Raw genomic sequence first — 12,232 nt, forward strand, 5'->3', positions numbered from 1 at the left:
ATCAATTAGGTCCAACTGGTCCAATGTATCATTTAAAGCTTGTGTTTCTTTATTAATTTTCTGTCTGGATGATCTGTCCATTGGTGTGAGTTGGGTGTAAAAGTCCCTCACTATTACTTTGTTACTGTTGATTTCCCCTTTAATATTTGGTAACATTTGCCTTCTGTATTGAGGTGCTCCTATGTTGGGTACACATATATTTATAATTGTTATATCTTCTTGGATTGATCCCTTGATCATTATGTAGTGCCCTTCTTTGTCTCTTGTAACAGTCTTTCTATTTTATCTGATATGAGTATTGCTGCTCCAGCTTTCTTTTGATTTCTGTTTGCATGGAATATCTTTTCCAAGCCCCTCACTTTCATTCTGTATGTGTTTCTAGGTCTTAAGTGGCTTTCTTGTAGACTGCCTATATAGGCATCTTGTTTTTATATCCATTCAGCCAATCTGTGTCTTTTGGTTGGAACATTTAATCCATTTATACTTAAGGTAATTATTGATATATATGATCCTATTACCATTTACTTTATTGTTTGTGGTTTGTTTTTTTAGTCCTTTTCTTTCATCTTATGCTTCCTGCTTAGAAAAATTCCTTTAGCATTTGTTGTAAAGCTGGTTTGGTGGTACTGAATTCTCTTAACTTTTCCTTGTCTGGAAAGCTTTTGATTTTTCCTTTGAATATGAATGAAATCCTTGCTGGATAGAGTAATCTTGGTTGTAGGCTTTTCACTTTCATCACTTTTAAGTATATCCTGCCACTCCCTCCTGACCTGCAGTTTCTGTTGAAAGATGAGTTGTTACAGGGATCCCCTTGAATATTATTTGTTGCTTTTCCCTTGTTGCTTTTAATATTTGTTCTTTGTGTTTAATTTTCATTAGCTTGATTAGTATTTGTCTTGGTGTGTTTCTCCTTGGGTTTATCCTGTATGGGACTCTCTGGGTTTTCTGGATTTGGGTGGCTATTTCCTTTCCCATGTTAGGGAAGTTTTTGATTATAATCTCCTCCAGTGTTTTTCCTACCCTTTCTTTTTCTCTTCTTCTTCTGGGACCCATATAATTCAAAGGTTGGGTATGCTTAACGTGATCCCAGAGGTCTCTGAGACTGTCTTCTTTTCTTTATTCTGCTCTGCTTCAGTTATTTCCACCATTTTGTCTTCAGCTCACTTATTCATTCTTCTGCCTCAGTTATCCTGCTGTTGGTTCCCTCTAGTGTATTTTTAATCTCAGTTATTGTGTTGTTCATTGCTGATTGTCTCTTCTTTATTTCTGCTAGGTCCTTGTTAAACATTTTTTTTAAGTTTGTTGTCATTAATGATTGTTGAATTTTATTGAATACTTTTTTCTGTATCTATTGAATTGTTCCTATTTTTTCATTTTAATCTGTTAATATTGTGGATTATTTTACAGATACTCTTGTTAAACATTTTTGTATCTTCTTGATCTGTGACTCCAGTCTATTTATCTGTGCTTCCATTTTATTTCTTAGTCTTTGGATCATCTTTACTATCGTTAATCTTGATTTATTTTTGAGGTAGACTATTTTCTCTTCATTTGTTTTGTCTTGTGAGTTTTTACCATGTTCTTTTACCTGCAGGATGTTTCTCTGTCTTTTCCTTTTATTTAATTTACTGTGTTTGGGGTCTCCTTTCTCCAGGTGGGAAGGTTGTAGTTCCTTTTAACCGTGGAGTCTCCCTTCCCTAGGTGGGGTTGGACCAATGCCTTGTGAAGGTTTCCTGGTTTGGCAGATTTGTGCCTGTGTTCTGGTGGATGGAGCTAGATCTTGTCTCTCTGAAGGACAGTGCTGGGTCCAGTAGTGTGTTTTGGGGTGTGTATGGGTTTGATATGGCTTTGGGCAGCCTCTCTGCTAATGAGCAAGGTTGTGTTCCTGTTTGCAGAAGTTTTGGTGTGAGGCATCGACACTGTAGCTTGCTGGCCTTTGGGTGGGACTTGGTCTCAGTGTTGAAATGAAGGCCTTTGGGAGAATTCTCATCAATTAATGTTCCATGGGGTTGGGAGTTCTCTGGGATCCAAAGTCCTAAACTTGGGTCTTCCACCTTTGGGGTTCAGGCCTGAACCCTTACTGTAGGACCAAGACTTCACAGGTCACACAGTAGAGAAGACTAATGGTGAAAGCTCCACTGAACAGCCCAGAACACCCAAAGAAACTAACACACTTACAAACAGAACAGGAAAAAAAAGAGAAAAGAAATAAAATTAAGATAAAAGCAGGAGTCAGAAGAGAACAGTCAAGCCAACAGACAAACCCATAAGTGAAAATGAATACTAAAAACTAGACTAGCAAAAACACAAAATAAAAAACATGGGGAAAATGTAATACAATTTTAAAATACTGTAAAAATAGGGAAAAATTAGTTTATTTTAAAATAAGATGTTTTTTAAAAAGGAATAAATAGGTTATAAAAAATAAAAATTAAAAGAATAATGGAGAAAAAACAACATTAGAACAGTATTAGAAAGAAAAAAAGGGAAAAAATAGCAAAGTATATATTGAATGGTGATATGAAAATATTCTTGTAATTCCTCCACTGACCTTTCCACACTGTGTGGTCTAGTCAATCTGCCTATTCAGAAATTCCTCCAATATTTCTAGGAAGATCTGTGGAGCTGTTCTGTGCAGCATGTCTGAGACGCATATCTTGCCTTCCTCCAGCTTGTACTTGCTCCTAAAGTCCACAGTTGCTCCTAAGCCCACAGTCTCAGGCTAATTGTGGGGATTTAATCTACTGCACCTGCTATAGGAGTGTTTCTCTCCTTTGCTCACACATCCTCTGGTGTTCCACTTTGGTTTTGGCCCTCCCTCTGTTTGTAGGCTGCTCTCTGGTGTCTGTTCCCAACCCAGACACAAGGCAGCCTATTAGGGCTCACATGCTCAGTTGGACACAGTTGGGGTGTGTGGGGAGTGCCTGCTGGAGCCAAGACCTGTGGTAGGTTTCCACAGTCTCAGGTGGCTCATGTACTTCCCCATGGGAGCTGGCCCTGAGTTGTGGGTCCCTCAGCAGAGTCAAACTGCTCAGTCTCCCAGGAAGGTGTGGGCAGTGACCTGTGCCTGCTCACAGCTTGGTGGCACTTGCAACCCCTGGGGTTGAGATTGTATTGGCCTCCTGTCCTCTGCCTCTAGCTCTTGCAGTGTCTTTTCTACCTTTGTAGACCGCAGCTGACTCATCCCACCTATGGCACTGGCAAAGGTGAGGTCCTGCATTCTGGGAGTGTGTGTAGTTAGAGTGTTCCCACAGCAGTGATCTCTTGCCTCTCTGGCTAGCCCATGATTTTCCCTGGACTCCCTCAGCTGTGTTGTTCTAGTCCCCTCAGAGTATCTTGATGGCAGCCAACCCTGATCCTCTCCCTGGGGTCTGACCCCTGAAGCCTGAGCCTGAGCATCTAGCCCCAGTTGTTGTGAAGGGCATGTAAGCTGCTTCTCTGCTGAAAAGTGCTGTTTGACAACGAACCCAGGTGAATTCTCTCCGTTTTGCCTTCTAAGCACCTGTTGCTGTTTTTCCCTCAGAGGTTCCAAAGCTCCCCCCTGACCCTTCTGAGGGGGTTTCTGAGTGTGTGGAAACTTTTCCTCTTTCGTGATTCCTTCCCAGGGGCACAAGTCCCTGTCCTGAAATCTTGTCTATTTTCTTATCTTTATCTTTTGTTGCACCTTGTTGTAGGGAGGTTGGCTTGCCTTTTTGGAACTCTGGTGTTCAGCAGACATTCTGTAGAAGTTGTTCCATATTCAGATGAATTTTTGATGTATTTGTTGGGTGGGGAGGGTAATCTCCCCATCTTATTCCTCTGCCATCTTGAACGTCTTTGAGGTGTGAATTTTTAACAATTATTTTGTACCTTCTTTCTTCCAGATGAGTATGAAAACAGGAAAAGGATGGGTGGATGTTGGAAATGTGGCGCTTGCTGATGATTTTTTTCAATCTGCCATGACTGTAAGTTACTGTTGATTTTTAACTGTTAGTAGCAATTGTGGTTATTCTTATCATTACATTGTATTGTGTTATATTTTCCAGAGTCTGGAGCAGTTATATTCCAAATTAACTCAGAGGAGCCCCACTGAGGAACATGTGATTATGCAGAAGAATACTGTGGAGAGGGACCTTTTGAAAGTGCTTTCTTACCAAGCAGAAGCAGTAGGTATCATAGTCACCAGAGCTTTTCAGTGCGGCATTTTCTATATGTAAATGCAAAAGCGATGAGATATAACCTATTAGAAGAAAGTCAGGTGTCATTAGTCTTTTATTGCATATTATATTTAACCTTTTAAATCTCTGTTTTATAGCTGAAGGTGACATTACTAATGGTAATTGGTATTTATTGGGGTAGATGAAATTGAAAAGACTTAGATAACTAATCCTTATTTTCAACCACTGCATGTAATATCTATCATTTATTTGTGGCAGCGGTCTCTATTTGAAACACCTATCTCTGTGACTCTCTTACGTTCACAGTATGCCTAAAGTGTGTTGGTCGTTCATTCATTTCTGACTCTTTGTGACCCCGTGAACTGTAGACTACCAGGCTCTGCTGTCCATGGAATTCTCCAGGCAAGAATACTGGAGTGGTTTGCCATTTCCTTCTCCAATACCTAAAGTATTGCCCCAAAAGAGCCTTCACATTTGCATTTATTCTGAGTTGTTTGCTAATATTTTCTAAAAGTGTGCTGATGTCAGTGTTCAGAGTTGTACTTTACCTCCGTTTGGCTTATAGGTTTCCTTCTTTTGTCACCAGGCTGTTCGGTGTGCATTTTAAGTTGACAAAATATAAGCTGGGATGAGTTTACTCTCTGAAATTATGTAATTATGGAAATGAAAGAGAATTTAAAAATCATCTAATCTCATTTTTTAATATCTTCACAGAAATATAATTCGTATACTGTAAAATTCACACATTTAAAATATAATTCAGTGGTTTCAGTATATTCATACAGTTGAGAACTTTTAGCACAATCTTAAGTTTAAAACATTTTCATTACCCCCAAAACAAATCCCCTATCCATTGCAGTCACTCCCTATTTCTCCTGACCTCTAGCAACTACTTTCTGTCTTTATAGATTTATCTGTTCTGGACATTTCATATAAATGAGATCGTATAACAATTAATCTTTTGTGCTTATCTTCTTTTACTTAGCATGTTTTCAAATTTAATCTATGTTGTGAAAGTCGTTCAGTCATGTCCAGTTGTTTGTGACCCCGTGGACTATACAGTCTGCAGGCCAGAATACTAGAGTGGGTAACCTTTCCCTTTTCCAGGGGATCTTCCCAACCCAGGGACTGAACCCAGGTCTCCTGCATTGTAGGCAGATTCTTTACCAGCTGAGCCACAAGGGAAGCCCAGTCTATGTTGTAGCATCTATCAGTATTTTTATTACCAAATATTATTGTACTATATGGATATACCACATTTTGTTTATCCATTCAGCTATTGATGAACATATGGATTGTTTTCAATTTGGAGCTATTGTAAATAATTCTACTGTGAACATTCATGTACAGATTTTTACATGTACATGTTTTTATTTCTCTTGGATACATACCTATAAATATAATTGCTCAATAACAGGATAACTCTGTTTAACCTTTTGTGAAACTGCTGGACTGTTTTCCACAGTGGGTTTGTACCATTTTACACTTCTGCCACTAGTCTCTGAGGGCTCTAATTTCTTCATATCTAGGAATTTTATAGATTTAGAATTTCCATTTCGGACTTGACCCATTTCAAGTTAATTTTCATGTATGGCATGAGATGAGAGTCCATTTGCATTCTTTTGCATGTAACTCTCCAGTTGTCCTAGCACCATTTGTTGAAGACTGTTCTTTCCCCATTGAATGATTTTATCACCCTTGTCAAAAATTAATTGATCAGAAATGTGAGGATTTATTTCTGAACTGTTGATTCTGTTCCATTGATATGTATGTTTGTCCTTATACCAGTGCTATGGTGTCTTGAGTACAGTAGCTATGTAGTCAGTTTTGATATAAGGAAGGGTGAATTTTCCAGCTTTGCTATTTTTCAGGATTATTTGACTTTTCTGGGTCTCTCACATTTCCATATGAATTTTAGGAAAAGCTTGTTAATTTTTGCAACAAAGCCAGCTGGAATTTTGATAAGAAAACCAATGAATCTGTTTGAGGAGTATTGCTATCTTAATAATCAGTTTGAGGAGTATTGCTGTCTTAATAATGTTAAGTCTTTTGATCCATGGATATGAGATATTACCCATTTAGTTAGGTTTTAATTTCCTTCTCATTTTTTAAATGATGAAACTGAGATTCAGAGAGATGATGCAAGTTAATTGAAGATCTAAGACTAGAACCATGATTCTCTTTTAGTCTAACACTCCCTACCCAAAACTTTGTTGTTGTTCAGTCACTAAGTCATGTCCAACTCTTTTGTGACCCCCCATGTACTACAGCACACCAGGCTCCTCTGTCCCCCATTGTCTCTTGGAGTTTACTCAAATTACGTTACTGTATAAAAAGAGAACCCTTTGTGGTAATTTTGTTTGCTTTTAAATGTTAATATCCTTTGTCGGTTACTTTAATGCAACCACTGAAAAATCGATATGAAGTCCAGCAGGTCTTGGTCTTATATCTTAACTCCTCTACCAACTTGCTCTATGACCTTGCGCTGTTACTTAACCTCCTCAGGCCTATAAAAATCTAATATTTAAGAGATCACAACTCTATATTATATACTGTGACAGGGATACATTTGGCTTGATAGTAGTTCATGTGAAAAAGACCTATATGGTTTATTTTATTTACTGTTTTGTTGACGTATAGTTGATGTACAGTGTTAAATGTTACACATGTACACTATAGTGATTGACAATTTTAAAGGTTATACTCCATTTATAGTTATTATAAAATATTCCCATATTATACAGTATATTCTTATAGCTTATTTTATTCATAATAGTTTGTACCTCTTAATCCCCCCTACCCCTATATAACCCTTACCCCCCTCCCCTCTCCTTATTGGTAACTGCAAGTTTGTTCTATGCATCTGTGAGTCTTTTTGTTTGTTTTATTCACTAGTTTGATGCAGCTTTTAGATTCCACATACAAGTGATATCATACAGCATTTTTCTTTCTCTATCTGGCTTATTTCACTTTTTAGCATAGTACCCTCCCAAGTCCATCTATGTTGTTGCAGATGGCAAAATTTTATTTTTTTACGGCTGAGTAGCGACTTCACTTTCACTTTTCACTTTCATGCATTGGAGAAGGAAATGGCAACCCACTCCAGTGTTCTTGCCTGGAGAATCCCAGGGATGGGGGAGCCTGGTGGGCTGCCGTCTGTGGGGTTGCAGAGTCGGACATGACTGAAGCTATTTAGCCGCAGCAGCAGCTGTACTCCAGTACATATACATACCACATCTTCTTTTGGTATCTATTGATGGATACTTAGATTGCTTCCATGTGTTGGCAATTGTAAATAATTCTGCTATGAACATTGGGGTGAATGTATCTTTTCGAGTTAGTGTTTTATTTTTCAGTTATATACCCAGGAATGAAATGGCTGAGTCATATGGTAGTTCTGTGTTTAGCGTTTGAGAAACTTCTATCCTGTTCTCCATACTAACTGTACCAGTTTACAGCCCATAGTGTATGAGGGTTCCCTTTTTTCCACATTCTTGGCAACATTTGTCATTTGTGTTCGTTCTGATGATAACCATTCTGACAGGTGTGAATCGATATCTCATTGTGGTTTTGACTTGCATTAGTTATGTTCAGCATCTATTCATGTGCCTGTTGACCATCTGAAGGTCTTCTTTGGAAACTGTCTATTTAGACCTGCCCGTTTTTAATCAGAGTCTTCTTTGGAAACTGTCTATTTACACCTGCCCATTTTAATCAGACTGTTTGCTTTTTTGATGTTGAGTTGTATGAACTGTTTATATATTTTGGATATTAATCCCTTATTGGTCATATCATTTACAAATATTTCCTCCCATTCAATTGATTGTCTTTTCATTTTGTCATTGGTTTCCTTTGCTGTGCAAAAGCTTTAAGTTTGGGTCTCACTTGTTTATTTTTGCTTTTATTTCCTTTGCCTTAAGAGAAAGATCCAAAAAAATATTGCTAGTATTTATGTTAATGAGTTTTCTGCCTATGTTTTCTTCTAGGAGTTTTATGACTTTCAGTCCTTCATTTTAGGTTTTTAATCCATTTTGAGCTTACTTTTGTATTTGGTAAGAGAAAATGGTCTAATATCATTCTTTTGCATGTAGTTGTCCAGTTTTCCTAGCACCACTTGTTTCAGAGACTATCTTTATTGTACATTCTTGCCTCTTTTTGTTTGAAGGTATGGTTACCACCCTTAAGAAAATGATAATACTTTTTGAAAAATGGACAAAGGACAATATAAGTGCAAGATGAGTGGCATAGATCAGGTGGAGCACAGACTTTGTTTAAGGTGGTAAGGTGATGCAAGTATTGTGTTTACCCTTGTGCCACAGATTATCCATCTGTAACCTTTTAGCACTGTAGAAGGAACTGTAGATCTTGGTGTTTCTCCAAATTACCCATTTCCCTTGTCTATTGGCAATGCCTCTTTCTGCTGGCTATGTCCTCTGCTGCTCCCTTTCCTCTTTTTTTTTTATGGCCTTGAAATTTTTGCTGAGTTTATTTATTTAAAACAATTTGATTTCTTTCTAAAATTTTTTAAAATTTATTTTTAATTAGAGGCTAATTCTTTTATAATGTCGTGTTAGTTTCTGCTGTGCAACAGTGTGAATCAACCATAAGCATACATATATTCCCCTCCCTCTTGAGCCTCCCTCCCACTCCCTCCTACCCTTCACTCTTTAGTAGAGTAAGAGCACTTATAAAAGATGGTATGGTCATAGGAGCATATGAGCCATTAGCTTATCCATAAAGACTATGGTGAAGGGTGTCCTGAAGATGTAAGTCAATTGGAAAGTCCACTACCTTTATTATACCAAGAGCCTCGGTCCTCTCTCTTTCCTACTAGTTAAGTATTAGCATAAAAATTAATCTGTACATCGTCAGTATCTAGTATGGTAGCTGGCACATAATAAATAATATGTTAAATGCACGTTCTACAAATGAAGCTACTTTCCTGTTATCCCTCTCTGACCTGTTTGTCCCCTTGAAGAGTGATGGTGGTATTGTTTTCCAGTTGTTCAGTTGTGTCTGACTCTTTGTGACCCCATGAACAGCAGCACACCAGGCTTCCCTGTCCTTTACTATCTCCCAGAGTTTGTTCAAACTCAAGTCCATTGAATCAGTGATGCTATCCATCCATCTCATCCTCTGTCACCCTCTTCTCTTCCTGCTCTCAATCTTTCCCAGCACCAGGGTCTTTTCTAATGAGTTGGCTCTTTGCATCAGGTGGCCAAAGTATTGGAGCTTCAGCTTCAGCATCAGTCCTTCCAGTGAGTACTGAGGGTTGATTTCCTTTAGGATTGACTGATTTGGTCTCCTTGCTGTCCAAGGGACTCTCAAGAGTTCTCCAGCACCAGAATTCGAAAGCATCAATTCTTCGATAGTCAGCCTCCTTTATGGTCCAGCTCTTACATCTGTACATGACTACTGGAAAAATCATAGCTTTGATTATGTGGACCTTTTTTGGCAAAGTAATGTCTCTGCTTTTTAATACGCTGTTTAGGTTTGTCATAGCTTTTTCTCCCAAAGAGCAAGCGTCTTTTAATTTCATCATTGTAGTCACTGTCTGTAGTGATTTTGGAACCCAAGTCACTTTCCATTGTTTCTCCATCTATTTGCCATGAAGTGATGGGGCTGGTTGCCATGATCTTAGTTTTCTGAATGTTGTGTTTTAAGCTAGCTTTTTCACTCTTTCTCACCTTCATCAAGAGACTCTTCAGTTACTGTTCACTTTCTGCTATTAGGGTGGTGTCATCTGCATATCTGTGGTTGTTGGTATTTCTCTAAGCAATATACTCCTGACAGTAGTATATAAACTATAAAAGATTGAGAGACACTGGTATAGACAAGTGCTATATGATTATAGGAAAGGGGAAGCAGGGGGTGAGATTATTGTGGGCTGGGTTGTTAGAGGGAGACACACAAAGGATTTAAAACATAGTTTGCACTTTGGAGAAAGGAAAAGATTTAGATAAGCAGGGAAGATGGCACAGGATATTCCAAGCATAACACAGACTTGAGCATGAGCAAAGTCATGCAGATAGAAATGTGCATGTCTGGTTTAAGGACTATTCAATGATCTGTTTATTCAAAGGAAAGTATTTGTGAAAGAGTATAGTAAGGACTGAGTTTTAAGAAATAAGTTGGGTCAAGTTGAGAAGGCCCAAATTGAGAAGGCTCTTTGAAAAAATAATTTTTAAAGGTAGTGTAGTGGTTGAAGGTTTTTGGGAAGGATAAGGTACCACAAAGTGCGATCTGTCAATAATGCTTAGACTGGATTGAAAAAATAAATCTACCATAAGTGTAAGCATGAAATGATAAGAGCTTGGACTGTAGTATTAGCAACAAGAATGGAAATGAAGGGGGCAATTAAAGGAAGCAAACATTTATGCTCAGTGAGAAGAACTAAACCATTCAGTTCAGAGACAGAAAAGGGAGAGTAAGAAAACTAATTCATTTCACAAATGTATACATGTTGTTGGGGTCGGGGGAGGGGGAGAATGTAGCAAAAAGTAAAGCAAACATAAAGATGGGAAGACATGCCAGAGATAGAGGACTATAAAAGTAAGTCATGTATGAGAGGAAAAGAGAATTTCAAGGGAAAATTGGATGATTAGCAGTGGTCAGTGCTTCAGAGAAATAGGAAAAAAAATGAGGATGAAGAAAAGGCTATAGGATCTGGCATTCTGGAAGATGATAGTGACCTTAGAAAGCAATATCATTGGCAAGGTGAAAAACAGAAGACAGACTACAGCAGTTTAAGTGCTGGGTGGATGATGAGGCAGTAGAAGAAGTTAGTATGGTGGGAGCATCTCTGAGGTCAAAAGTATTCTGATAATTCAGAGCATTTGCTTTTTTTACTCTGTTGACATTTGTATTAGTGGTTCAAAAGCAGTGGTGGGTAAAACTGCTGATACTTTAACAATAATCAAGACAGTGGCGTATCCTTTACTAGTTGTCATTGTATTCTTCATTGCTACACCCTTGGTGTAAAAAGAATTATGATTTTACTTAAAAATGCCCTTGGTGAAGCAATAAAAATGATTAGTTTTATTAAACCTTGACTCTTGAGTATATAATGTTTTAATATTCTAAGTAATGTAAAGGAAAGTTCCCATAGTATTTCTGCTGTATATTGAAGTGTGAGGATTGTCTTAAGGAAAGGCCCATATGTAATTCTTTGGGTTGTGAGCTGAATTAGCTACTTTTGTTTTCACAGAACACCATTTTTACTGGAAAGACTGACTGATAGATAAACTTTGTTAATTCAGACTTGGGTATTTAGCAGACATTTTTATAAAAATGAATGAAATGGGAATGTGATTTCAAGGAAGGCAACCAACTATTTGTTGCCAGTGATAAAATTTAAACTTTTAAAAAAGTAAAAATTAGAAGTTTGGAAAACTTGTATATCTCTACCATGACCATGAGAGCTTCCAGATACTTAGACTTCTCTGATGAAATCAATGATGGTATTAGCTAATATGATTTTTAAAAACTTTTTATTTAAAATATAGATTCACAGGAAGTTGCAAAAATAGTAGAGCTCTAGTGTACCTTTCACCCACTTTTCATCCTTGGTGACATCTTGCATAAGAAGTTGACATTGGTACAATCCATAAATCTTATTCATATTTTACCAGTTTTATGTGAACTCATGTGTATCTGTTCTTCTATACAGTTTTATCACATGGATAGATTTGGGTAACCACTATCCCCACGATCACCACCACAGTCAAGATAGAGAAAAGTTCCATGACCACAAAGATTCCTCATGCTTCACCTTTGTAGTCATACCCATTCCCCTGTCCTCAGTCCCAGGCAACCAATAACCTATTCCCCAGTTCTATGATTTTGTCATTTTGGCGTGGTACATAAAAACGGAATGGTATAGTATGTAACCTTTTCATATTTACTTTTCCCACTTAGCATAATTCCTTTGACATTCATCCAAGTTTTCTGTTATCAATAGTTTGTTTTTTATTTGCAAGTAGTATTCTGTGGTATAGATATACCACAATTTGTCTAGCCATTCACTATTGAAGGAATTTGGGTTGTTTCCAATTTTGGCTTTTGCAGATAAAATT

At 37.7% G+C, this 12,232-nt stretch overlaps 1 protein-coding gene across 1 annotated transcript in view; it reads left to right on the plus strand.

The window, feature by feature from the left end:
- The window catches only part of TEX11 (testis expressed 11), a 247,086-nt gene that overhangs the window by 46,544 nt on the left and 188,310 nt on the right, over positions 1 to 12,232 (plus strand). Inside the window, exons 6-7 of the mRNA XM_052662695.1 lie at positions 3,864 to 3,944; positions 4,026 to 4,145. Of these exons, the coding sequence (XP_052518655.1) occupies positions 3,864 to 3,944; positions 4,026 to 4,145 (201 nt within the window). The remainder of the gene's footprint in view (positions 1 to 3,863; positions 3,945 to 4,025; positions 4,146 to 12,232) is intronic.

This window comes from Budorcas taxicolor, chromosome X (assembly GCF_023091745.1).
Source record: "Budorcas taxicolor isolate Tak-1 chromosome X, Takin1.1, whole genome shotgun sequence".
Lineage (NCBI taxonomy): Eukaryota > Metazoa > Chordata > Mammalia > Artiodactyla > Bovidae > Budorcas > Budorcas taxicolor.